Raw genomic sequence first — 27,908 nt, forward strand, 5'->3', positions numbered from 1 at the left:
CGAACCAATCTCTGCACGTTGTTTCCAATAAAGCATTGTCGCCATAGGCCTCCATAAGCATTCGATGCGATTCGGCAGTCGATTTTTTCAAATTGAAACAGAAAAGCAAAGCTTTCCGCATATGCTTTTTTTTAGCAAAAAACTAGACATGATTACGAAAGAAAATATGTATGTTGTTGTAAGAAATTGCCGATGATGTGCATTGGTTAATGTTGACAGATGTCAAACACATAAAAAAAAGTGTGCCCAGGGTAGCTTTGTACGCTCACTAATGCCACCTATGAGCAAACTGCGGATTTAAGCTTATACACCTGACATATATTGTTGGAAAGGTTTTGCTGAGTAAAGTTCAGCTGTACAATACTTCGCTTGAATGACGCTTCTAGAGGGTGCTATGTGCAATAGAAGTTTGGTAAACTCTTGTGTTCCTACACTCCTCTGACCTCAACTCCAATGACCTTGACATTGACGTATGTTGTCAAGGTCATGACTGTAAATGTATGGAAGACGATCAACTGTAGCAAAAAATATGTAATAAGTATTGCCGATATTTCATGGATACTCTATTCTCCGTTATTTGCTGATAAAATATTATCACAACCCCAAGTGCGCCACGGGGAGGCTGTGGTAGGATTACCTCCCCGTGGCGCACTTTGGAGTCGTGATAATATTTCACTTCTTCGTCTTTCATATATTCCATTTATAAAACTTATTTTGTCAATAACGGGTACTAAACGATAACTAAAACATGTTGGAGGTCATTCAAGTTTATGACCTTGATAACATACGTCAATGTCAAGGTCATCGGAGTTGACTCAGACGAGTATAGAGAAACAAGTTTTATCAAACTGATAACTTATATTGCACATAATGCCCTCTAAAGGCGCCATTCAAGCAAGAAGTATTGTACAGCTGAACTTTACTCGACAAGACCTTTCCAACAATATGTAATTCATTCCAATTTGCGATTATCACTTCCCTTGTCAAAGTTTATTTATATTAAGAAATAAGAGAATAATTTAAATTTATAAGAGGATACTGAAATGTTAGATTCTTTATATTATGATTTATTTTAAGAAGAATGATTTTTCCAAGTTAATAGTTAATGCGCATACTTTGTTTTCATAATTCGTTTGACTTTTCGTTTTCCTTTTATTTATTGTGTTATTTCCCCACTTAGTAATAATAATTTCGTTTTGATCTCTTCACACTCTTGAAATGTCTTACTGTATACACGTTCTAAATTATCTGACTATCATCAATATGTAATGTAAGTGTACCTAGTTTTTTAAATATTTTTTGTATTAGTATTTTATGTCTTTTATTATTGTATATTGCAGATATGTAATTCGTTTGAGTATTTAGTTAAATACGACAAGTTTTATATTTATTATATTGACGAAACATAGTAAGCGGTCAATACATATTTAAATTTACACAATTAAATTTTTTCAAAAACTACATTGAAGATGATCCAATAATAATCGAATCGTCTGTAATTTTATTTCATTTCGAAATGTATGATATTCTTGCACATCAACAGCCTGTGCTAACTCGCATTGGCTTTCTACAATTTATTCTTTGAAGCCTTCAATCAAGATTGAGAATTTCATATAAAACTTTCTTGTATCTCTCTTAGTTTCTAAGATATTCGCTTGGGGTGATAAAATGCCCCATTCTGTATATGTATGTGTATGTATGTATACACAGGTCTTGAAGCAGGAAGTTTATTCGTCGCAGTCAACTCAAGAGAATAATTGAGAAATCGAATCGAGGCTGCAGTGCACCAAATATCGTCAAATCAGTGTTTGGCTGCAACGTAGCTGTCCATAGTACTAGATACAATGCTTGCATTGCTAAACAATATCTACATTAAGCAAGTAAATAAATACAACGTGAAGTAATGAGAAAGTTGATGAAAATTACGTTTTGTCTTTTTTGCGATTTTTTTCCAAAACGAAGCAAAAACGGAGCAAAGTCTATAGAACTTTTTTTCTTAGTTTATCGATCCTCTACACGTTCCCGAAATCATTTAAATTCAAAATACCTTGTATAATAAATAAGACACCTTGTATAATAAATAAGACGGTCTTCGCCAATACATGTTCGAGATGGACTTAAGCAAAGATGGTAAATGTTAAGAGGACCTCGTTCTCTTCAAATTTTGATAAAGATACACTGAATCGATGCGTTTTTCGCATAAAAATAAATATATATTTACAATGAAAAAATATCCCGCGAATCGAGATATTAAATATTAAAGTTGACGTCTATTGAGGTTAGAAAATCTGTTTTACTGACTAAATATATCGATATGATCACGTACAAGTTTTTGTAGGTAGACAAGATATTTCTCTGCTGCAGACTCTTATTTGATTATATTGAAAAATGATATGTTTAATAAAGTAATTAAATAAAAATCCTTGGCTCGCCAAAATGTTGCTAATATAAACTTGTGGCCAAAATTTGTACGGGAAATGTTTTGAAATTAAGATTTAACCAATCATAAACGAATGGTTCTTATAAATTTAATATTAGAAGAATCCTATATAAATGTAATTTTAGAAGATTATGTTATATGACATTTTATATTTTTATTTATTAAAACAAGTATATACAAAAAGTTGGAAACGCGAGATTCGCGATAGATTTACTATATAAATCCTTAGGTAATATTAGTAATTTTAATTAATAAATTTAATAATACATTATGAACATTTGTAATTTTTTTGAAAATTTATAGGAATTTGGACAACGACGGAGTTGCATCATAGCATCTATTTTAAAGAAATGTTAGATTTAAGCTTTAATACATATAAAAAATACATATAAAAATACATATAAAAAAAAAAATTAAAAAGATATCAATTTTAAATAACAAGCTTCATTGCTTTAAAAATATTGGGTTGCTTTAAAAATAATAAAAAAATTTATATTATATTGGGTTGTCCGGAAAGTTCGTGCCGATGTTGAAGGAAAATTGAAACGCAGAAAATTTTAATTTAATAAATGTATACTAAAATTTAAATTTTAGTCGAACTTTCCGGACAACCCAATATAATATAAATTTTTTTATTATTTTTAAAATAGTGAATTTAGTATTGTATGGCAGATGAATTTAGTATTGCGTGGCTGTGACAGATTTCTTAACCTGAATAGTTGTCAACTTTAATAATATATTTCGATTCGCGGAACACTTCTTTCAAATATTTATTTTGGAGAAAACGCATTGATTCAGTGTATTTTTTTATTAAAATTTGAGATGAATGGAGTCTTCTTAATATTTATCACCTGCAAGAAAATACAGACAAAACAATTGTACAAAATCCTTCAATTCCGATGGGAAAATTTCGCTGAAATTAGTCCACGTTTTGAAATACTTTTCAGCATTTCAGAGAAATTTCAGGAAAAATTTCAGAAAAATCGCTGAAATTGAACTGAACTTTCTCTGAACCGAAAATTTCTTACAGAAGTTCAAAGAAAGTTCAGTTCAATTTCAGTATGTCAGCTAAAAAACTCACTTTCGATAAAATTTCGATTAATTTTCAATTTCATATTTCGCTGAAATGTTCTAAACGGAATAATTCCAGCGAAATTTTTTTTACTAGGGAATGCACTTCGGATTGGATCCAACTTAATCAAAAGATAATAAAACATCCGTAAAATTATATTTCTCAATGTTTCTATTAGAGAATCCAATATTATAGATATATCAAATATTATAGAAATATCAAATCAGTTCATTTAGAACATCCTTAAGAACATTTCTTAAGAACTTTCTTAAAAATATCTTCGTCACGATCTTAAATCAAATAAAAATTCCTTAACCCCGGATCTACAATAGAGTTCTAAGCCTTAAGCCATAAGAAATGGATGAATCATAATCGATTATTCTTCTCGAATTTGATTGTAATTGGTCAATTTCTTACGACTTAAGGCTTAAACATCTATTATAAATCCGGACTCCTGACTAGTCGTGGCGGTCATGTTGGAATCGTAACGATAGAAGCGAGGAATGACATGTTAATTTAGGTTGCATACCATTTTTAAATAAAGACACCTTGAATGAAACGAAATGACGAGATCACTTTAAACTTGTAAAAATCGATGAAAATTGCCCTTTTCTCCTTTGACAGTAAAATGGTCGTAAAAGGCACGTAAAGTGAGTCTATATTCAGGTAAAAACACACGGTCTGATAACTGTTGAAACGAGTAAAATATACGCTTTTACATATAAAATTCTAAGATAACTTTAGTTTTCATCGATAATTACGATTTTGATAAGTAGAGATAAATCACATTTTCACAATTAAGCAAATAATAATGAAATGATGCAACATAAATTTCGCCGTCAAAACATTTTTCCACGCCTACAAGTTCAATCATTCATCGTAGTGCACTGTCTGTAACACACATACAAGTATAAGCACGAGCCTATATATGCACGCCATCGGCACGCCGAGAGTGAACGAGACAGGGAGTTCTTTCTTACACTAGTCACTTGTTTCAAGCAACCCAAAATGCCTTCTCGGCAATCTCGACCGGCGGCCTCGATAAGGGACAAGGATTCTAAATTCTAACACATTCTAAATAACATATAAGTTTTAATAAATTGTAGTAATAGTGTCCATTAATCCAGAATAATATAAATGTTAAAACGCAACAGTTTATGATATTTAATTGTTTACGATTTTTCATATATCGATTATATATCTACCTCCTTCATTCGAGTAGCAAGAATAGTTCAATAGAAATAGAATTTTATCGGAAAAAAATTATAAACCAGCATTTCTTTTCAAGAAAGTCTCGAAAGGTCATCAGAAAAGAAATGCGTATGTTTGAGACTCGAGACTTGTGAAGAAAACATGCGAAAAAAATCGAATAGTTGCAAAAAGCACATTTTTCGCTTATAAAATGATAGATATCCGGATAGATCTTATATCACGATATGCATAAATTAATTTACTGAAAATTTAGAACAATTTTATGATTATTTATGACATTATAAAAGCAAAAATTTATATATTAAGGTAAATATAAAATTTAGATTATTTGAATGATTGAAATTTTTTGTTATAAAATTACAAACATATATATGTATGAAAATATATTTTCAGATTTATAATATTCCTTTTAAGATATCACTATATGAAATATTTACATCATACATAATTAAGTGAAATACATCATGTAATGATACACATTTGCAATCATGTTATGCTAAGCTTAAATAATTTTAAAATTTTTCTTTATTTTATGCATAAAATAAGATAAATATATTATAAAATTTGTAAACAAATGTTAATTTTGATGTACTGAATTTTATTTAAAGGATTTGTAATCCTGATATGATGTCATAGTAAGCATAAATGATTTGTCAATTTTTCCTTATTTTACTTCATGAAGTAAGACACTATAGTAAGATAAATATACTAAGATAAATATACTGTATATATATAATTTAGACGAAAAAATCCTTTATCATATATCTTACAATTTTCACAATAGTTAACGAGAGAGATATTAATCATTAAAAATCAATGAATATTGGTTTTTAATAATTTTTTACTCAAGTAGTATCAACTTTACAGAAATACAGCAGACAAAAATTGTTTATTTTCTTTTCATAGAATTCTGAGAATTTTTTCAGAATTTTTTATCAACTTTTTAGTACTGAATTTTCTTATTGGCAACTATTTTTATCAATATGAGAAAATGTAATACTAAAAAATTCTGAAATTCTCACAATTCTATAAGAAGAAAATAAACAATTTTTATCTCTTGCTATTTTTTCGTAAAATTAATAGCACTAAAGTAAAAAATTATTGAAAACCAATATTCGACAATTTTTAATAATTAATTTAATAATATCTTGTTAACTATTGCGAAAATTGTAAAATGGTAGAGGACTTTTCGTCTCACAATCAGTTTAGTCCGCTCTATCTGCCCACGAGTGTTGTCAGAAGAATTATCAGACACTCTATATATAAACACATACATATTACATACATGATCGGTACAAATAACAAAATAAAATCCAATATATGCCAAATTTAAAAAAGTGTTCAGACAAGCGTGCGATTAACTCAACGTTAGCGTAGGCTACCACCCCAAAGGCTATCATCTCTTAGGTTCAAATCTCATCGATACTCCATGCGTTTTACTCCAAGAATATTTATAATTGCGTTATATAAGTATAAAAATTTGTACATATAAAAATAATTAATAACTCTCTCTCTTAATAAATATATTCTGAAAATAAAAAAACAAATTATAATTAAATTTTTTCGTTAAAATGTTCCCAGTAGACAAATATACATATAGCAACTTCACGTTTATCTTAGAATCATCCAATGCTTCATAGAGCGATTGTGATTTAAAATATTGCAGCAACATTAAATCAGTAAATCACGAAATATTATGATGCAAATATGATATAAATATGAGACACTGAGAATCAGATTTTTGTTTCTTATCTACAACATTTTTGCGTCATGATATTTCATCTTCTTTTATTAGATACGATATAATATTTGGAATCACAATTGGCTCATCTATTATGCATTTGATGATCGAATATTACAACGTAAAGTTGCAATAAAATTTATGTATATCTGAAAAGTTAAGTATTGTATGGAAAAAAAATTCGATATAAAAAATGTAGATATTCGAAATAACTATAAAATAAGACGTGAAACATTAAAATAGATCTATTAGTTAAATAGAAAAAAAATAAGAAACACCGAAAAAGATTTTTTTTTCACTTGCTCTCTGTTCATTGAGATTGAAAAAAAGCAAAGTTTTGAAATTATCGTAAAATGTAACCCTTGTAATAACGAACAAATCTATGGTAGTCTGAACAAGCTTGAAATGTTCATTAATTTTTGCAAAAAACCATTTATTCACTAAAAACTTGTCTGCGGAAAACTTAATTTCTTCATCTTTGAGCAGTCATATAGCAATTTACAAGGGTGATTTTTCTTCTTCAAGAGTTGCACTATCACATACACTTAATAACAAAATGATTTTTTGTAATTAAACTATTATAAAACAATTTTAAGTAAAAAGTGGGTAGTTTTTTCCGTATAAAAAATGAAATAATTTTATTAATATGTATCATATCAAATAGCCGTGTGAAGCATTCGAAATCTGACATTTTTCTACAAATTAAAAAAAGGATTACCCTCCGATTATTAGAAACCGAGATAACAATTCTTTTTCAAAAAATCACTGTGGCTCTAATTTTTAAGATTAAGAGTTCTGACATCAATTTGTCAAGGAAGAATTGAATTTGCTGTTAAAAAATTCTCCAATTTTTTGTTTAAACCAAAAAGTTTGTTTAAAACCATTGAAAAGTTGAAGAATGAGAGCGAGGTAGTGCGCTGAATGAAGTGAGAGAAGCTGGCGCGCAGTCGAGTGGAGAAGATCGGGCCGCTCGGGGATTCGCGTATCTGATTTTGTGCGTTAAAATTTACTAAATTTACATTTTCTCAGCAATAAATTGATGTGGAAACATAATTTTTTTTAATCTGAGGTAGCTCGACGAGATATAAACAAATAGCTTAACCAATGTTTCGCAAAGTAATTGTAACCATGAAGTTTTTAATTTTTTGTTTCTTGAATTTTTATTTTTTCTGTTTATTAAAAAATCAAGTTTGGTGCATGTCTGATTAACAAATTTCACATTAGTTATGTTTCTTTATTTAATATGCTATAAAAAATGTCTAATTGGATAATTAAATGTACGGAATTATTAGTACAAAATAATTTTTGTGAATTTAATTGCAAATGCAAATATGACATATGTAAATAATTAATTAATGAACAATTTGTCAAATAACTATTGAATAGTTGCAAAATATATTTTTCATGTAATACTAATATTTTTTATTTGTGAAAATTAGTGTTATATCTTTACGTTTTACTTTATATTAGTTAATGTTATATCTACGCTAATTTTGGCAAATTATTTATTAATTATTTGTTTACATATGTTATACTTGCATCTGCAATTAAATTCACAAAAACAATTTTGTACTGATAATTTCGTACATTTAATTGTCCAATTGGACACTTTTTACACCATATTAAAGAAAAATAGCTAATGTGATTAAATTTGTTAATCAGACATGCATTCCATACTCAAACATGATTTTTTTATAGTAATAAACTGAAAAAATAAAAATTCAAGAAACAAAAAATTTTCTAAAAATTTTATGGTTACAATTCAAGATTTTTTTTAACAGCAAATTCAATTCTTTCTTGATATATTGGTGCCAAATAGAACTCTTAATCTTAAAAATTAGAGTATATATAGTGATTTTTTGAAAAAAAATTGTTATTTCGGCTTCTAATAATCGAGTAGTCCTTTTTTTTCGAGGGTAGTCCTTTTTTTTTCAAATTTGTAAAAAAATGTCAGATTTCGAATGCTTCACATTTGATATGATGCATATTAACGAAATTATTTCATTTTTTTATATGGAAAAAGCTACTCACTTTTTAAAATCGTTTTATAATAGTTTAATTGTAAAAAATCGTTTTGTTATTAAGTGTACGTGATAGTGCAACTCTTGAAGAAGAAAAATCACCCCTGCAAATTGCTGTGCAACTGGTCAAAGATAAAAAAAATTAAGTTTTCAAACAGGTTTTTAGTAAATAAATGGCTTTTTGCAAAAACTAATGAACATTTCAGGCTTATTCAGACTATTTGTTCGTTATTACAAGGGTTACATTTTACGAGAATTTCAAAGCTTTGCGTTTAAATCTCAATGAACAGAGAGCGAGTGAAAAAAAAATCTTTTTGGGTGTTTATTTTTTTTCTATTGAACTATAATAGATCGATTTTAATGTTTCACGTCTCATTTTGTAGATATTTCGAATACCTACATTTTTTTATACCGAATTTTTTTCCATACAATCAATATTTTTTCAATATTATATATTTCAATCAATATTATATATTTTTCATTTTATAAGTGAAAAAAGTATTTTTTGTAACTATCCGATTTTTTTTGCGTATTTTCTTCACAAGTCTCGAGTCTTAAACATACACATTTTTTTTCTGATGGTCTTTCGAGACTTTCGTGAAAAGAAATGCTGATTTATAATTTTTTTTCGGTAAAATTCTACTTTTACTAAACTATTCTTGCTATTCGAGTTGAAAAAAGAGTATACTAACGCGCATGAAAAATCGTTAACAATTAAATATCACATAAACTGTTGCGTTTTAATATGATTTATACTATTCTCTCTGGGGACTTGGTTAGGTGACGTGAATGCATGCGTGCGAATGTAGCGGTGATTTAGATATGAAGTATAATTAGAAACGAAAAAAGGATATTAGATACGGATAAGTAGGATACGCAGAAGTGATAAATAAATGCGATAAGAACTTCGTAAAGATAGAACTGTTCTATATGAGATAAAGAGAAGATAGATGAGATTGTGGCATCGAAAGACGCGACTCATCAGGAAGAGGGGGGAGGAGCCGGGAAGGGAAAGTTGGTGGATAGCAAGCAAAGAAAGTTGACAACAGAGGAGAGGGGCACTGTCAGTAGGAAAAAGGTAACATTTAGGTTAAATGAAGAAACAGAGGAAAGGACAGAGAGGAGAGGAGCGAGAGAGGAGGTAGAAGACAGTATTAGAAAGAAAATTAAATTAATGAGAGAGGAAAGAATAGCTTTTATGGAAAATATAAGGAAGGAAAGAAAAGTAAGCATCGAAAGACAGAAGATCAAGGAAAGATTTTGGGAGGAGAGGTTTAGGAGGATAGAAGAGAAAATAATAGAAAGTGAAAAAAAGATAAAGGAGGCTGAATAGAGAAGGCAGAGAAAAGATTTAGAGAGGGAGGAATAAAGGGATAAAAGAGATAAAAGATAGATTAGATGAAATGGAGAAGAGGATAGATCACAGTTATACATCAAGAGAGGAAGAGGAAGGGGAGGAGAAGGGTGTGTATAATAAGGGAGTATCTATAATAGGACTGCGAGTGGAAAGTGGTCAGAAGGAAGCATGGACAGATTAAGTGAAAGAGAGATAGGAGCAGTGCAGAAATTGGTGGATAAAGAACGAGAGAAAAGAAAATGCAATATTAAGGGGATTAAATGGGAAGGAGATAAATATAGAGAAAGACAAAGAATGAGCACAAAAACTTATAAAGGAGAAAATAGGGATAGATGTACAGATTATCAGCTGAAGGATGAGTGGACCAATAGTGATCATTAAATTAGAAATGAAGAGAGAGGATGAAAAACAAGAATAAATTAAGGGGAAGGAAAATTTTTTTCAAAAATGATTTAAGTTTTGAGGAAAGAAAGACGCACTAGAATAAATAAGTGGGTGAAAACATAGAAAAACAAGGGGGAAGATAGGATATAGGAAGGTGAAGACAAGAGGGGTTTGGAAAACTTGGGCAGAACTAGAGAGAAGAAAAGAAGAAAGAAAAGGAAAATAATAATAGAAAATATGAGAATAGAGAGAAAAGAAAGAGATAAGTTAAGGGAAATAGGAGAGGAAAAAAATTTATGTTAAGCCAAGAAAGAAGTGTGGAACTTAAGGAAAGGTGGAAAAAGAAGAGTTAAGGGAGGTACAAGAGAAAAAGAGAAATAAAGGCAAATAAAAGGGGAGAAAATATTATGTTTTGGAACATTGTGTAAGTAATAAGGATAAAGATTTTTAAAATTATATAGGAACTATGTAAGTTTAATTAGCCTATGTGAAACAGAAGAAAATGAGTGAAAAAAAGTTGAAGGGAGGTTACCTAGTTCACATAAATGGGAATGTATATGCACATAGAGAAAAGAAAAGAGGCAGGGCTATGGGGGGGATTTATAGTAGGCATAAAGAAAAATTGGGCTGAGGAATCGAACTAATATATAAAAATAAGGAAGGAGAAACAATGTTGATTATAGGTATAAGGGAAAAGAAAGTTATAATAATATCGGTATATAATAGGGGAGCTGGAAAAATTTAGAAGAAAAGTTAGAAATAATTCTAGGAAATATGGAAAAAGAGGAAATAATAATAGATGGATTTTAATATAAGAATAAGTGAACTAAGTAGTGTAGAGTGGGAAGAAGAAATAGAAAGGAGAAGTAAAGACAAAGTAATAGGAAACGGAGGCAAAGAGTTGGGCACAGAGAAAAGGATGGTACATTTTAAATGGATCGACGAAAGGAGATCGGGAAATATACTTATGTAGGTTATAAGAGTAGTGCATTATTGTTTATGTGATTGCAAAAGTATAAAAGAAAGTATAAAAGAAAACGTAAGGGAATTTGCGATAAGAGATAGGGTGGACTCGGATCACTTGCCGCTGTTGCTTAGCATAGAAGGAGAAGAGGAGAGGCAGAAAACAAAGGAAGAGGAAAAAGCAAGAGATAAAAGAGATAATTGTATGGAATGAACAGATCATAAAAGAATATCAAGAAAAGGCAGAAATTTTAGCTGATGAAGCAGACCAAAAAGGAAAATAGAGAAAAATGGCAAAAAATCAAGAAATTGTACATCGAGCGATAATCAAGAGGAAGATAAAAACCAAAAGATTCTAGGACATAAGGAATTAGGACATAAGGATTGATAGGATAGAAATTGTATCAGGAAGAAGAGAGAAATATAGAGAATACATAGGAGATGAAGACTAGGAAAATAGGCAACACAGAATATATATATATATATGAAAGAAAGAAGGAAATTTAAAAAGTTGAAGGAAAAGAAGCAAAAAGAAAAGAGAAAAGAAGAGGAAACAGAATTGAGAGGTTTGAAAAGGGAGACGGATATATGGAAATTTATAAACAAAAAAAGGGATAAGAGGATATAGAAAGATAACAACATTGAGATAGAGAAATGGAGGCAACATTTTATGAATCTTTTAAACGGTACTGAAGTGGATGTGGGAAAAGGAGGAAATTGAGACAAAAGAATGGAGAAGAAGGACAGGAGGTGGAAGAGTTGAAAGAAGAAGAAATTAGAGGAGCATTAAAGAAGATGAAGAACAAAAAGACCGTGAATATAGATGGAATCCCGATGGAAGTGTGGAAATATGCGGAAGGTTATGGAAGGACATGATAGAACTATTGGGATAAATTTGGAGACAAGGAGAGATACCTGAAGACTGGAGGCAAAGTATTATTGTATACATTATATAAGAGAGGAGACACAGAATCGGTAGAAAACTATAAAAGGATATCATTATTGTGTACAGCGTACAAATAGTACGCGGAGATTTTAAAAATTAAATTGGAAGAGGAGATAGGGAATAAAAACATAATCTCGGAGACGCAAACAGGATTTAGAAAAGGTCGATGATGGATAACATATTCGTACTGATTCAAAAGAGCAAGCAGACAGAAGAGAGAGGAAAGTATATGCTCTCTTTGTGGATTTGAAGGGAGCTTTCGATAGAGTGGATAGAGGTATATTATGGGAATTATAGGAGATATAGAATTAAGAAGCAGCTGATAAGGAGATTTGTGTGTGTGTGTGTGTGTGTGTGTGTGTGTGTGTGTGTGTGTGTGTGTGTGTGTGATATGAGGACACGGAGACGGTCAGAACAAGCAGAGGTTTGAGAAGAGGTTTGAGAGAGGTTTAAGAGAAGTTCCAGATAAGAAAAGGAGTTAGACAGGGCTGAGTCCACTCCTGTTTAATTTATATATTGTGAATCTTGACAGAGAGTTAAAAAAAGAAATATAGGGGAAGTTGCGGTAGATGATATAAGCATATGGAACTTAGCATACACGGATGATATAGTGCTGTTAGCGAAAAAGAGTTGCGCTAATAGATATGATGGATACACTAAAGAGATTTAAAAAAAATAGGAAAGTATAAATAGTAAAAATAGGAAAATAGAACTGTGCGCCGAAAAAACAAAGATAATATTTGATAAGCATAAGAAAGAAAAGAAGGAAGCATAGAAATAGGGGTAGAGAGATTGAGGAGGTACAATGTTTTAAGTACTTAGGCTTTACTTTTAATAGAAAAGATGATTATGAAGATCATATAATAGAAAGAAGATTATATAATGAGCAGGAAAGAGAAGGCAGCAGCCAAAAAGGTATGAAGGTATGAAGTTTAGGAGAGAGATTATACAGAAACGATTTTATAGGAGATAGATACTTTAAATACCTAGTACAAAGTGTTATGGAGTATGAAGTAGAGATCTAGGAAGAAAGAGGAAGTCTGGAGAAAATTATATTAGATCATGTGAGGTGGGATATTCAATATAAAGTTCTGCACTACGAGATATGTGATAATGAGGGAATCAGCTACGGATAAATTAAGGGTAGGTTGGAGAATAAGAGCCATGAGATACGAGAGGAGATTAAAGAAAAAAAGAGAGAACAGTCTTCGGTATTGTTGGAAAAAAAAAAGGATAAATGGAAGGATGTATAGTGAAGAGAGAAAAAGGTTTTATAATAGGAATGGATGGGGAATAAATGCTAGGGAATTAGGGGACGATGGAAATGAAGGGAGGTTAGAGGAGGAAATAATTAGGAAGGAAAGGGAGGAGCAAAGACAAGGAAGATAGTAGGATGAGAACTGCAATGAAAAATAAAGAGTTTGATACGGGGAAATGTCCTAATTATTTAAAGAAGGAAAACATATGTAAGATAGGAGTGCGAGGGTTAGTTAGGTTTAAATGCGGGAATATGGAGGAAGAAAATAAATATTGGCTAGATAGGGAATATAGAGAATGCGTATTTTGCGGAATAGGGATAGACTATATGGAACACTATGTGGAGGAATGCCCAAAAGTATGTAGTTGGTTAGGGAACTAGGAAAGAATAAGGAGGAAATATGGAAGAAATTTTGCAGCGAAGAATTAGATTCAATTAAATGTAAAGTTTTAGGTAAATTAGAGAGAGAAAGAAAAAAAGAGATCAGAAAAGGGAAAACGGAGGAAAAGACAGCGAGGTAAAGGACATGGAGTAATATATTTAAGCAGAAGAACAAATTTGCATCTAGAAATGCGCGAGACACGATTAGAAAAGATGTGACATAATATTAGGAATATATATTGTATTGTGACATATTTATATATAGCTGTAGCTAGGGATCATACTATTGTAGTCGTGTGTATCGTATACTGTAGTATAGTATATTGTATAGTATAGTATATATGCAATGATCAGGCTGTGATGTAGGTAGTGAAAAAAATAGGTGGTATTAAATAATATAATTATACATCGATTTATTCTATTCAAAAAGATGAAACTAATTTAATAGTTGAATTGTCAACAAAGAAAAGGATTTTTTTATCTCTACTTACAATCTTTATCTTTTTTTAAAAATATTTCATACCATCGCTGACTAAATTTTTGGAAATAATTTTTTACTCTTAAATACCAATTACGGTCTATAAATTTTGATTAGAGTGATATGTAATAAATATTATAAGATAGAAGAATATATATTATGAAGAATATATATTCAAAGAAATGAAAATGAGAATATTAAGAAAATCTTTTATTTGTTTTTTAGAGTTAGGTACTAGCAGTGTGGATAAGAAATTCATGTAAATTAAGTCCCCTTCTTGGCTATGTAAATGCTGAAGTAATAAATTCTATTCTATTCTCTCTGGATTAATAGGAAGAGTATACAACAATTTATTAAAACTTACACGTTATCTAGAACGCTTCCCCCGTTCTTTATTAATGCCTAGGACCAGCGGCCGAGATTGCCGAGAAAGCTTTTTCGAGCTTGAAACAAGTGACTAGTATGAGAAGGAGCTCGCTGTCTCGTTCACTCACGGCGCGCCGCAGGCGAGCACACGGACATGAGCTCGCGTTTAAGTATGTGACTACCGATTTCGTCAGACCGCCGTCTGATTTTGTGTCGCCATCATCAACGCAGAATTCTTGACTGAGTCAGAAGTCTTAAGGAAGAACTTCTTCTCGAAGATCATCTCGAAGATCATTTCGTGATTATGAATTATTATGATCTCAAGATGATCTTAATTGAATAGTTTTGACCAAGACGATCTTAAGCGCTACCTTAAGCTTTGACTATACAGGCCAAAAAATACTTTCTCATATTTGAATAATTTATAATTTATAAGAATATCACATAAGATCTTTAAATTATGATTTTGAAGCTTAAAAAAGAAATGGCTTGAGAAGCATAGTAGAAATAGAATATTCTCATCCCATGGACGAATTTAGAACTCTACCACAGTATATACAGTAACGCAACTCTTTGTCACCTTTAATGTTAGTGTTTCCCAAAATGGAGTGCGCACGCGCGAAATAAGTTCCCTAGTAGCGTCATCTGAATTTCTTTCTCAGTTGCTCTTTATTTTTCCGCTCTCTCTCTCTCTCTCTCTCTCTCTCTCTCTCTGTCTCTCCTCCCCTTCTCTCTCTAGATCGTTTGTACACACACACACACACACACACACACACACACACACACACACACACACACACACAAAATCTAAATGTAATAAAACTAAAAGAAATAGATTTATAATTGTAATGTATTGCAAAATAAAAAAAATACAAAAATAAGAAAATATAAAATTATATAAATGTTGTATGATATAAATATTATACTACAAAAATATTTTAATTAACAACTGCAGCATACGATGCTTATTTTCCTGCTAGATCGCTTGCGTTGTAGTAAATTATTAGAATTGCACCACATAGAACGCAGATTTCTAACTAAAACGAAAGCAATCCAGCGTATTATACGTATCACTCAGTATTTAAGCGAGACTGAAATTGTTTATGGTGTGTGTGTATGTGTGTGTGTGTGTATGATTTCAATTAATGGTTCATCTCTCATTGTATTGTTATCTTATTTTCGGTTTTGTTGCTGATGGGCTTTATAACAGCAATTTTGCTGATGCCTAAACATTTGCCCGCTAATGATTATAGTATTGTATTTTATTTTTTGTTATGTCTACTATAGTCTATTGTATCATATTTTATGTCTATTACTCTGTTAACATATAGTCTTTCTCATAAAGCTTCGCAATAAACTAAATTAAACTAATTAAACTAATCATGATTTTCTTTTCTTCTATTTCTTTCTCTCCGTATTTCAGCTTTTCGAACATTTAAATGGCCCTGAAAGAGAAAACGGAAAAAGAAAGAAATGAGATAGAAGTTTAGATGGCATTACTGGGCAACTTACTTACTTCGTGCATGCGCACTTCATTTTGGACAACAAAATCAGGAGAATTGCGCTACTATATATACTGTGACTCTATTGCGCATCGGCTTGATGACGTTACATTCGTGCAAATTTGATCTTTTCGGAGCGCTTCGCTTCGATATAATAGCTGCACATTAAATGGGTGCGTTCTAGGTTACGCATAAAGCGCATGATATCATTTTATCCTTCTTTATTATTTGATGAATAATAAAGACAAATGATGCTTCATGCGTAACTCGGAAGGCACTCAATGTTAAATAAGGACAGATAATGAATCCGAGGCATCGTTTTGAATTCGAGGCGCGACGTTTTCGAACGCAGCCGATGATTGCTTGCTGTCACAAGCGTGATTACTTGACATTATTGCGAGATCATAGTTGTGGTTATTTGACAGCCTGTTATTTGATATAGTGAGTCTGATATTTGATAATGTTTCATATTTTTTTATTTGTACGTAATCTTCCTCTCAAAATTTCTCAAAATTTTCCTCTATTATTAAACATAAACTGTCCCTTAACAATTTTTATATTTAATAAATTAATACATTAATACATTATATAATCGTATGTGCAAAGCATTTTATTTTTTACACATTTACATGAAAACTCTTTAAAATACTGATTGATTTAAAAATATTACTGTGTGTTGAAAATTTTGTCCTTTAATATTTTTTAATATAAATACTCAAAATTTCGTATTATCTATTTGTAAATAACAACAAAAATTAACTTACATCTCTGCACTTTTCCATAATTTTAATATCAAATTGCGCATAATTCATTAATGTTATTATGCTAATATTATTAGATAATTCAAATTTGCCGCTTAGTGATGACACAGTCTAGGAATTCTAAAAGTAGAACTTGGCCAATGCAGACTTAATTGACTTTGCCATGTTGTAAAATCGGATGTGAGAGTGAGAGAAGCGAATATGAAAGAGGAGTGACACCAGTTTGTTAAGATTCTCATCGAAATTGGCGTTGATATATTGGCACATATTTCCAAGATCATGATGTGATTTCCGGTATCATAACATCATGTCAGGCTTTGGCCGATCTCTACTTTTAGGATCTCTAAATCAAACTGCAATTCTCATTGGCTGGATCTTGGGATGCGCAAGAAAATATTCTTGTATTTCTATCATGTTAAGAAGCATGATTTAAGTGTTTATAACATCACATTCATGTGATATATAGGATATAGCAGAGCAAGAAATGTACCTAACATTTTACTTATTGATTTACTTAATGTACACTCACTACTAAAAGCAACAATTTTTTTTAATGGGTTTTGAAATGCAGTGTATTCATTGAGTGATTGATTCTTACTTGGATCTTATTCTTATGGATCCATAAATAAGGGCCAGCTCGGTGAATAGGTTACATTCTGATAACCATAGAAAAAAAAACTGTTGCAATCTTTTAATCGGTGATTGTATGTAATGTTTTAATTAATGTATGTAACGTTTTCTCGATGCATGTAATATTTTATTTGGAATTAAAAATATGTTTTATTGACATCGATCAAGTTCGACCATCGCTTCAGCATCCTCTTAAAGACTCATATACTTTTGTGCCCTGCAGCCGATTTCTCTGAGTAGTGCAATAGTTAAAAGAAAAAAATTTTTAAATTATTTTTCAATATCCGCTTTTAATATCATTTAGTATTACATTTTGTGTAATTCACATTTGATCTCCATGATCATCAAGAGGAATGTTTAAATTTTAATTTGAGCTGTGGTTCATCTCGATACGATGATTTTTCATTGAGTTATCGTTATTTGAAAATATTAAAAATTTATGCTAAAATTCAATGATCCGTTTTTCTGCCAGTGAGTGTACATATTTAAAATATTAAAAAGAAAAAGAACATGAAAAAGAACATGAATTGCATGAAAAAGAACAATGAAGAATTTAATTTTGATTCTACATTTGTGGATGCGTGCGTGCGCGCGCGTGTGTGTGTGTGTGTAGATTATTGATTATTTTCGATTCTATATGATTATTATTTTTATTTGTATGTAATACCTTGTGATTTTTCTAAAGCTTCTTTGGCAGAATTCATTTCCGCTTCTTGAATACTATGTCCTGAAGCCGTAGCTAAACGTTTTCCTTGGAAATATACAGCGACTGTATAAACCCTTGTATTAGTTGGTCCTTTACACTCGATGACTCTAAAGAAAAAGCAAGCCATATAAGAATGCCGTATAAAAATAAATTTTTTGCATCATTTGTTTCTTATATTTCTAGGAAAAAAGTTTAGACATTTACAAAAATAAATACTATATAAATACTATATACATATATGTAATTTTACAGAGGTCTTTTCATAGGCAAAAAAATAAAAACTTACTTGTACACGGGAATATCTGGTTCACCACCATCCATAGTTCTTAAAGTTAAACAACATTGTTGTAATTTGCTCTTTGGATCATTCCAGTCTTGATTCATAATAAAATCTTGTAAACGTGGGAAGAAGCATACATCACAAAATACGTGACAATATTTTAAACCCTTATCGACATAAAGTGCGCCAAGAAAAGCTTCTAATAAATCTGCTCTGTCTTTTGTTTTCAATTCAGCTTTTGGATTCCCATAAAGCGCATACTGAGTCATACCGAGGTCGTCACAAACGACTGCTTGCGTTTTATTATTTACGAGAGAGCTTCGTAATAACTGCAACAAAATGATTATAAATTTAATGGAAAAAAAAAAAAAAAAAAAAAATTTACGAATAATGCTTACCGATAAATGTCCCTCATGATGTTCTGGAAAGTACTTATATAAGTATTCAGAAACGATAAGCTGCAACACAGTGTCTCCTAGGAACTCTAATCGTTGATTAGATCCTAATGTTAAATTAGTATATCCTATACTACGATCTGTGAACGCTCTAGCAAGAAGACGAATATGAGTGAATTCTATTCCAATTGATTCCTCGAACTTGGTTAATTTCTGATAACATAAGATAAAGAAAAAGTGATTTCATAGTTGAAAGTTTGTTCAAATGCTGATTAATACCTGTAATAGTTCAAAGCTGGAAATCCATTGTCTATCTCCTGTCGGTTCCTGTTCTTGAAGAGGATGTCGTGGATAATTGACCCAAACTTTGGCAAGATCCTCTTCACCTTTAAAAAGCGTCTCCCCAAAAACCCGATCAGCCACTTCTATTCCTCCGTCAAGAAATAGTGAACCCATCAACGCCTCGAAGCAATTCGCCATTGCATGTCTTAGCTCCAAGTCGTGACAGAGATCGCTACCATGAGCATAAAGCATATACTCTTCTAAATTCAATTTCTTCGCCAATACGGCGAGATGCTGATTTTGCACAATTGCTGCTCTGTAAGTAGCTAAACCGCCCTCCTCCAAATCCGGAAACATGTGGAAGAGGTGAATAGAAGTAAGGAACTCGACAACCGCATCACCAAGAAATTCTAGCCGTTCATTATGCGCTATCGATGATTCTGTTTCCGTTTTCGCGCCGAATCTGGACATTATGTTTATCAGAGTGTTGATACCGCGCTTACGCGTGTTCATATAATGGATCCTACGGTCGCCATACTCGGGCTGTCTTATGCCGCAATTCGTTAAGGAATTCCGCGCGTGATCCGGATTTGTGCCAAAATTCTCGCGGTAGCTGGGATGTGTGAGAGCTAGCTGGAGTAGATACCTGTTCTTGAATTCGTACCCTAATGTGCGTTCTAGATTATCCAGAGATTTATGGAATCTCAAATGGCAGACTAGTACTGGTATTAACATCGCATGTTGTACAATGTCGCACATAATGCCAGTTCTGTAAAATCCTTCGGAGCTGACATCGACCGTGACATCGCGCTTCATTTTGCTCTGAGTACGTAACTCTTGCAACTTATTTTCCTTTGCTTCTAATTTTCTCTTATCTTCGAAGGATGGTTTCGACATGTTTGCGAGTAGATGTCGAAATTTCACGTAATCTCTCCAGGCTTTTTGGTAACTGATAAAAAGCATATTCATAGATATAGAACTATATTTAAAAGACAAGCTATATGTATTAAGAAAAATGTAACTTGCAAAAAATTGAAAAAAAGGTTCCTTATGCACTCATTAAATTTGATCACTTCTAAAAAATTTAATAATTATTTCAGGTAAAAAATGTAATAATTACTCTATAGTACTATAGCACATAATGATATTAAAATAAAGTTATGTACTGCATATAATCAGAAATACATAACTTTAAATTAATCGAAAATCGAAATATATTGATGCAAAAATTTCATTGTATAAAAACTACTAAAAAGTACCAAACAAGAATAAACCAAATCTTGAAAATTGGATTCTAATCTTATTTGATTTAAAATTGTACTAGCTTATCCTAAGATAACTTACTCTGCATTTCCTGCGTAACTAAGTTGTGGTGGACGGATACCAAAATGAACTATCTCGGGATAAGCAAGCAGTGTCTTATTGCATAATTCTTCTTGATTTCTATCCAACTGATCAACGCGAACGCTGCACGGTTTCTTTCCTGGATAAGTCACAACCATTCCCTTTACTTCATCAGCAAAATCTTGCCATTTATATTGTGGCATCGCCACTAATCTTGATAGATTGTCTGGATTTATTAAGAGAGTACTACTCTTTATCAAATAATTCAGAACTTCGTTCATTGATAGAATCTCTTGACCATTGTCAGTCAAGTCACGTACAAATCTTGGCATAAAATGAAACTGTCCGCAGCCAGATTTGTCCTGTGCTGCATGTAAATCAAAATCAACGAGTTCCAAAATCTCTTTAAATAAATATATCTCTGTAAAAATTTAAAATATTTTGGTTAAGTTAGCTAACATAAAAGAAATATTTTTTATGTAATAGAACAAACTACTTACGAAAGAAATCTAGTTCCTGTATTGTAAAATTTTCCGGCAATTTCTCCTCTATATATAGAATTGTATATTCAATATTAAATCTTATAACTTTGCATGTAGGTAACTTAACCAATGGGAAATGAGAAAGCATGGAGAAGCCTTCAAATATAAATTCATGTTCGTCATGTTTAATAATCGTCGGTGTCTTTGTAAGAAAATTTGTCGGTGGACTAATAGTTATTCTATAATGATATAATTTATCTGCATTGTTCGTATTTAAATCACACTTGTTTATCGCACCTTCTCCAGCATAAATCCCATGTCGTATTCCTGAACGTCTCGATTTTGCACTACATCTACATAATGGACCATCATTCATCTATAATTTAAAAAAAAACACTATATTTTGAAATGTTAAGGCTAATGTAAAAAACATATAAAACATTTCTCGATATTACTTCGCCAGGATCATTAAACCACATTTCAGGATGCAATCTTTGTGGATGCTGTTTCTTTGCCATTAATTCTTCCATTGTTCTGTCATCTTCATCCATAGAATTGTCGCTATCGGAGGAAGAGCTGCTACTGCAAGCTTCAGATTTATGACGACAAAGACGTGCTCTTGTTTTTCTTGGAGGTGGTTCATAAGGAGGCTAAGTAAGATAACATATTATAGTTATATAATTTTTTTATATAATTATGGAAATAAATATACCTGCAATTCTCTAGCTGCAGCTGCTCTGTCTATTAACACTTTCTTAAATGTTATACATAATTCTTGTAGTTTCAAAGTACTTTTCACTATTTTTGAATTATTTTCATCCCTAACATAATACAAATCTGCTGGCGATGTGCGTGTCCAAATCTTTTTTTCACTTTCAAGTAAACCTTTAGATCCCAATACTGATAATTCATTTAGTTTTCGCTTTATATCCTTACTTGTTGCACAATAATTACGCCTAATGTAAAAAAAATAAAACATAAATAAGAAGGAGTATACAGCCACATACGCAAGATGTTTTTCGCACAAATCATATATTTAGAATTTTACATGTAAACGTTTCGATCAAGTCGTGACCATCATCAGTACCATAAAGAAAATGTGAGATATTAAATAATAAAATTGCGTATTAAGATGTTGAAATACAAAAATCCGAAAATTAATCCTGTTTTCTTAATCTTTTTGACAATAAGATTCAAATTTATTTCTTGATAATTGTATGTTAAACACAGGATTATCAGATTCCATGTTTTCACAACTATCAAATATAATGTGATGTTATTATGCGTTATAATGCGATGTTATTTGGTATAAAGAAAATTAGCTTGGATGGAAAAATTTTCAATCTGATAGTAAGACTGCTATGTACATAATTACACAAATTTTGTACATAGCTTACTATCGAATTGAAAATTTTTTTATTTACATCTGACATTTTCTTTATTGTATTAATTATGATCACGACCGAAACATTTACATGTAAAATTTTAAATATATGACTTGTGCGAAAAACATCTTGCGTATGTGGCTGTATACTTTTTATTTATGTTTCATGTTATCGAGCCATCTCTAATAACTTTTGTTTAAATTAAAAAAAATGTTTATTTAAATTTTTTAGACACATTATGTATAGTTTTTACAAGGAATATGGAAGAAGCAAATAAATTTTGACTAAAAAAAAAGCATTGGAGATATATTTTGCGGTATGAAAATAGATTGTATGAACAAGTATGAGAAGACAAGCAGGTTCATAAAATTGGGCAAAGATGATGTGAAGTAGGCTTTAGAATGAAGAATTGAATACAATTAAAAGCAAGATTCTAAAGAAATAAAAAAAAAGAAATAGATAAGGAAACAAAGAGAATGAAGGAGAAAAGAAAAAGCTTTTTTGCTTCTTATCCAGTTTTTTATTTTATGTCGCCTGAGATAAACGTTAACAAACTTCGGAAGAAACAGGAAACATAGCAAGAAATACAATTGTCGATAAAACGGTTGTAAAGAGAAAAGAAGCAAAAGGAAAAAAGCAAGAAACAGGAAACAAAGCGCACATTATAGAATTGGCTTTAGATATATAGATACATAGAACAAGTATTATGAAGGAGAAAAAATGAGTAGTGATTAAATAATAAGCATTAAGAAAGTTTATAAGAAGCAAAATTGTGATATATAAGTTAAAAGAGAATGTTTGTATAGATTTGACTTTTTGTGACAGTGATAGACTTAGAATACAGACTTAGCAATAGCTAGGTTAAGTAGCTAGTTTAATTAATTAAAGTAGATATATAGAGAAAATAAGTTAAAAATATGGATGAGTAGGTTAAGTTTTTATTTATTTATAAATGATATCTCTTCTTGTTAATGTGAGTAAAAGTAATAAATCTATAACTCTTGCATGTAGAAAGCATGTAGGATTGTATAGAAAATCAACAGTAATCGATTTCTTTTTTCTAGAAAAATCAGTTTTATAATATGTAAGAATATATACAAAAGTCTTACCTATATTTCTCTAACAATATCTCTCTCTCAGTAAGACCTTTTGTTCGTTTACTGTTATTAGTTGGTATAATGTCCTTGGTTAAATGAGACTCTCGTGATTTTGATCTTTTCCTATTTCTATTGCTTATGTATGATTCTTCTGAGCAAGATGTATGATTTCCATGTTGTTTAGATTTTTCAAAATGCTTGCTATCATGTGAAGAGTCTCGCAAATTAGATATTTCCCTATTATGATGACGATATTTGTCTCTGTAATCTTCATATTGTGATTTGTATACTTTTTCATGTGTACTATGTGGACTTTTAGATTTCTGTTTATTAATTGCATGTTTGGACATTTCCCTGTTATTATACCTCCATTCTTCCATTCTTTGTGATGCTTCATATGTTTGCGTCAGATGTAATCTCTCTTTGTCATTATACTTTGTTGTACTTGTATCATACCATGAAGTAGATGCATATGTTGTCCAACTCGTGGAAGAGTTGTTAGAGTACCATTCATTACCAGTATTATCATTGTATACATTTTCAGATTTTGTATTCCAGTTGGCATAATTTTCATTCATATATTCTTGTGCAGAATCCATTCTGCCATAATACTGATCGCCACACTGTGAATTCATTTGGTTCTGATAAGGGATATTATTGGAGAAATTGGTTTCATTTTGATAGGTATTAGGTGCATAATACATTGAATTTGTCAAAGGGGGAACATCAGGGGGAATATTATTTGATATAGTTGAAGAAGGAATATTTGATACATCAAAAGAAGTATTTGGAGGAGGTACGCTGTAGGAATATGACGAATTATAATTGGGAGGTTGAGAATAATCAGAAAAATTTGATATCTGAGGAGTTGGATAATATTGTGTGTTCTGTTGAAACATCTCGGTATTCCAACAATATGTCTGATCCATATTCATCATTGAGGGATCTGTCATTTTTATGCGAAATTATTTCCCTTGAAAGTAATTTTTAAGAAAAGATGCAAAGCTCAATATGTATAGCATGTTATTCTGATAATCAGAATAGTAAAAATTTACTAGAACTTTTTCTATCCTTTATTTTATACCTATTGGGACAATACTTCTTTTTTAAATTATAAATTAAGTGTATTCAATTAAACATTAAAACTTTAATACATTATAATTGCTTCTTTATCTTATGAATCATTTTCTTCATGCTCTCAATAACCTTTAACTTCAGATTATTTTTTCAGTTCTCTTTCACATATAAGATGTATTATTCTACTAATTCCTTTTGGTACAAAATAATGCATTACTTAACACTTTTTATTTCTTCGTTCGTAACTATTTCATGCTTGTTAACTATATCCATTATTAATTATATCATTTAACCACATTCGTAACTGCAATAAATCATAACTCCTGCACACAGAACACGCCAACGCAACAACGCTTAATGTGCCATTTCATGCAGCGAAGCTTCGCTGACGAAGACCCTCCCCCCCCCCACTCCGTTGATTCGAGCGAAGCTTCACTCAGGAGCTCCGCACAATAAAAAGAACAGAGAAAGGAACAAAACAAGAATTTCAACCTATCAGAAATCATATATTGTGGAATATACAATTTCTGATAGGATGAAATTCTTATTCTCTGTTCCTTTTATTATGCCTCTCATTCAACACTGGCCTAGTTTCCACCGAAGTTGGTTTAATCTGGATCAGAATGTAAGAACCAACCAATTATAGTCGAGTATTTCCTTGTTACAGTCGAACAGAGGAATGCTCAACTAGTTGGTTGGAGGTTAACGCAATATGGATACGGTCAACGCAAATACTTTGCTGCAAATACTTTGAACATTTTTTAATTGATCAATTTATAAAATTCTTTCTTCTAATTTCATCAAATGCTTCAAAGCGTTTGTAGCGAGACTTTGACTACAGCCTATGAGCGAAGGAACGCAGCAAGCCTAACCTGTTATTTACATGCCTTCTTTAATAATATAAAATATATTACTCTAATATAGTGTTATATAATTATATTTATTATTGTACAAATAATATTGTATAAATAATAATATAGTATAATAATAATATATTATTATTATCTTATTATTAAAAATAAAACAAGAGCTACGAGTTAAACTAGATCTTAATGCTGGATTAACTACAAAAACTAAGTTTATTAAAACAAACATTTTAACCTTATTAATTGGGTCATTTTCAATGTTATGCTAAATATAATTTAAAATTAATTATTCATTTAAATTACATGACAATCCGTATAAGAGAAAATGACTAATTAAAAAAACAATATAAAAATTTTCATAGTGGAAATCTTCAGCATCCTTCGGTTATGTATAATTATGAGCCTTATTCAATATAGAAATTGTGTAAAAATAGATGTTCCATTATTCGGAAAGGACTTGAAATTATAAATATACATTACTCTGCTTAATAGGCATATCTTGGATGTAGTCGTAATGTTTAAAACTAGCGCACTTGAGCTGACAAGGAACCCATTTTTTTTATTATCTATAAACATAATTAACGAAAAACTGCATAACTGATAAATTTATAAACATACAAGTCGCAAACTAAAATATATAATAGTTATTACATACGTAAAATTTTTTACACAAAAATCTAGGAACAATTATAAAATTAAAATTAATTAAATTTGTATATCTAGTATTAACAAGTAATAACTGTCCTGATAGCAAAATATTAGCAATTTGGAACCAAATTGGCAGCAAACTTTATCAGATTTTGATTAAAAATCTGTGTCCGCATTTGGCTATGGATTTATCGATAAACAATGTCAGCAAATTGTGGCAGAAACTGAGCAGAGTCTGCTCTCAATCTGCCATCAGGTTATACAAAACTGCTCGGTTTCTGCTACCAATCTGCTGGCATAGCATGTCTAGCAGGCTTTATTATATTTTTGGCAGCAATTTGCTGACAATGTCAGACAATACAAATTTTGTATACAATTTGGTACCTTTCTGCAATCAAAAATTGGTAACAGACTGTTCAAAATCTGTCTCCGCAAGTTTTGCTATTAGGATGATATTCAAAATTGAATAAATAAAAACGTTTTTAAAATAGAAGTAAAAGTTAAATACAAAAATAAGTTAAAAATAATTATTACTAGTAAAAAACATAACAAATATAACTAATAAAAAGTACCTGTTGTTAGACAGTGCGCCAATTAATATTTAACTCTGGAAAGATAAGATAAATATCCTGATGAAACTCATCTCCTTACCAAAGACATCTCTAATGTGATGCCATGCGAGACAAATAAATGAAACCTGTGATAGAGAAAAGTGAAAAAAAGGGATGTATAAGGAGGAGAAAGCGATTGGAGTATAGGAAGATAACTGTTGGATAGAGATTCGATATCGGTTTGCTTGTTTAAACCTTGATTGACTGTTGTTTTTGTATTTAACTTTTACTTTTGATTATTACCAGTTATTACTTGTAAATACCAAATATACAAATTTTTTAATTACTGATAATAGTTCATTATAGAGTGATAATATTTATACACTGATAATAGTTTGATGTATATTATTAACTGTTGTTTTTGTATTTATTTTTTACTTTTAATTTAAAGACATTTTTATTTATACAATTTTGAATATTAGTTACTTGTTATATTGTTACTTGTTTTCTATAAAACTTCGAAAGGCCTATTAGAATATATTACAATCTTTGCTAATTTAAAATGACTTTTGTTTTCTATTAAAAGGATTTCCAATATTTGTCCGTATTCTCCAGAATTTAACTGAATTATTGTATCGTCTGTTCGTTGAGCTTTCTGATATATATTTTGTACTGTGAAAAATTTGATCGTTAAAGATACATTTTTTATATGCTCGATAAACTTTTCCATTGTGCTTTACTACATAGCCTTTACCAACTAAAATAATATTATTGCTATCATATGTATAAGACATAGACAAATTGTATTAAATATTTGTATTAAAACAAATTCGTACAATAATCGTAAATTGCAGATATCGAATAGTTAATATATCCTGTATGTATATATCCTGTTTTAAAGTATAAAATTTTCAATGATTTCTTCGCCATCTGTTGATCTATTCTATTCGGACCATTTATTTATTATTTTAGGTAAATATTACTTTCGAATGCAAAAGTAGATGATGTTCAAAGAGAATTCGTTTTTTTAATCGATTCAACTATGTGCAGTAAGGTATGAACATTAAATGTTATATATTTTGCTTCATAATATATTTCGTAATATCCTACAAATTTTATTAGATACTCGCATTACGTTAAATCGTTTTCGATTATCTCTGTTTTTAATAGCAATGTAAACTTTTTATAAGTAACGAGTAATGATTAAATGCTTCTTTATGCAAAATGGAATGAAACTCTGAAGGCGTGTCCACGGCGTGAACTATTTTCTAATAAAGTTTTCA

General features: G+C 30.6%; 1 protein-coding gene across 1 annotated transcript in view; it reads right to left on the reverse strand.

Moving 5' to 3' along the window:
* The window catches only part of LOC108687617 (ribonuclease 3), a 29,342-nt gene extending 4,787 nt beyond the window's left edge, over positions 1 to 24,555 (reverse strand). Inside the window, exons 1-9 of the mRNA XM_018193482.1 lie at positions 23,496 to 24,555; positions 21,714 to 21,957; positions 21,457 to 21,651; positions 21,020 to 21,377; positions 20,520 to 20,940; positions 19,173 to 20,124; positions 18,897 to 19,106; positions 18,505 to 18,827; positions 18,180 to 18,325 (exon numbers count right to left, since the gene is read on the reverse strand). Of these exons, the coding sequence (XP_018048971.1) occupies positions 18,180 to 18,325; positions 18,505 to 18,827; positions 18,897 to 19,106; positions 19,173 to 20,124; positions 20,520 to 20,940; positions 21,020 to 21,377; positions 21,457 to 21,651; positions 21,714 to 21,957; positions 23,496 to 24,436 (3,790 nt within the window). The 5' untranslated portion in view covers positions 24,437 to 24,555. The remainder of the gene's footprint in view (positions 1 to 18,179; positions 18,326 to 18,504; positions 18,828 to 18,896; positions 19,107 to 19,172; positions 20,125 to 20,519; positions 20,941 to 21,019; positions 21,378 to 21,456; positions 21,652 to 21,713; positions 21,958 to 23,495) is intronic.
* Positions 24,556 to 27,908: the final 3,353 nt, after the last annotated feature.

Source organism: Atta colombica, unplaced genomic scaffold (genome assembly GCF_001594045.1).
Source record: "Atta colombica isolate Treedump-2 unplaced genomic scaffold, Acol1.0 scaffold21, whole genome shotgun sequence".
NCBI classification, from domain to species: Eukaryota; Metazoa; Arthropoda; class Insecta; order Hymenoptera; family Formicidae; genus Atta; species Atta colombica.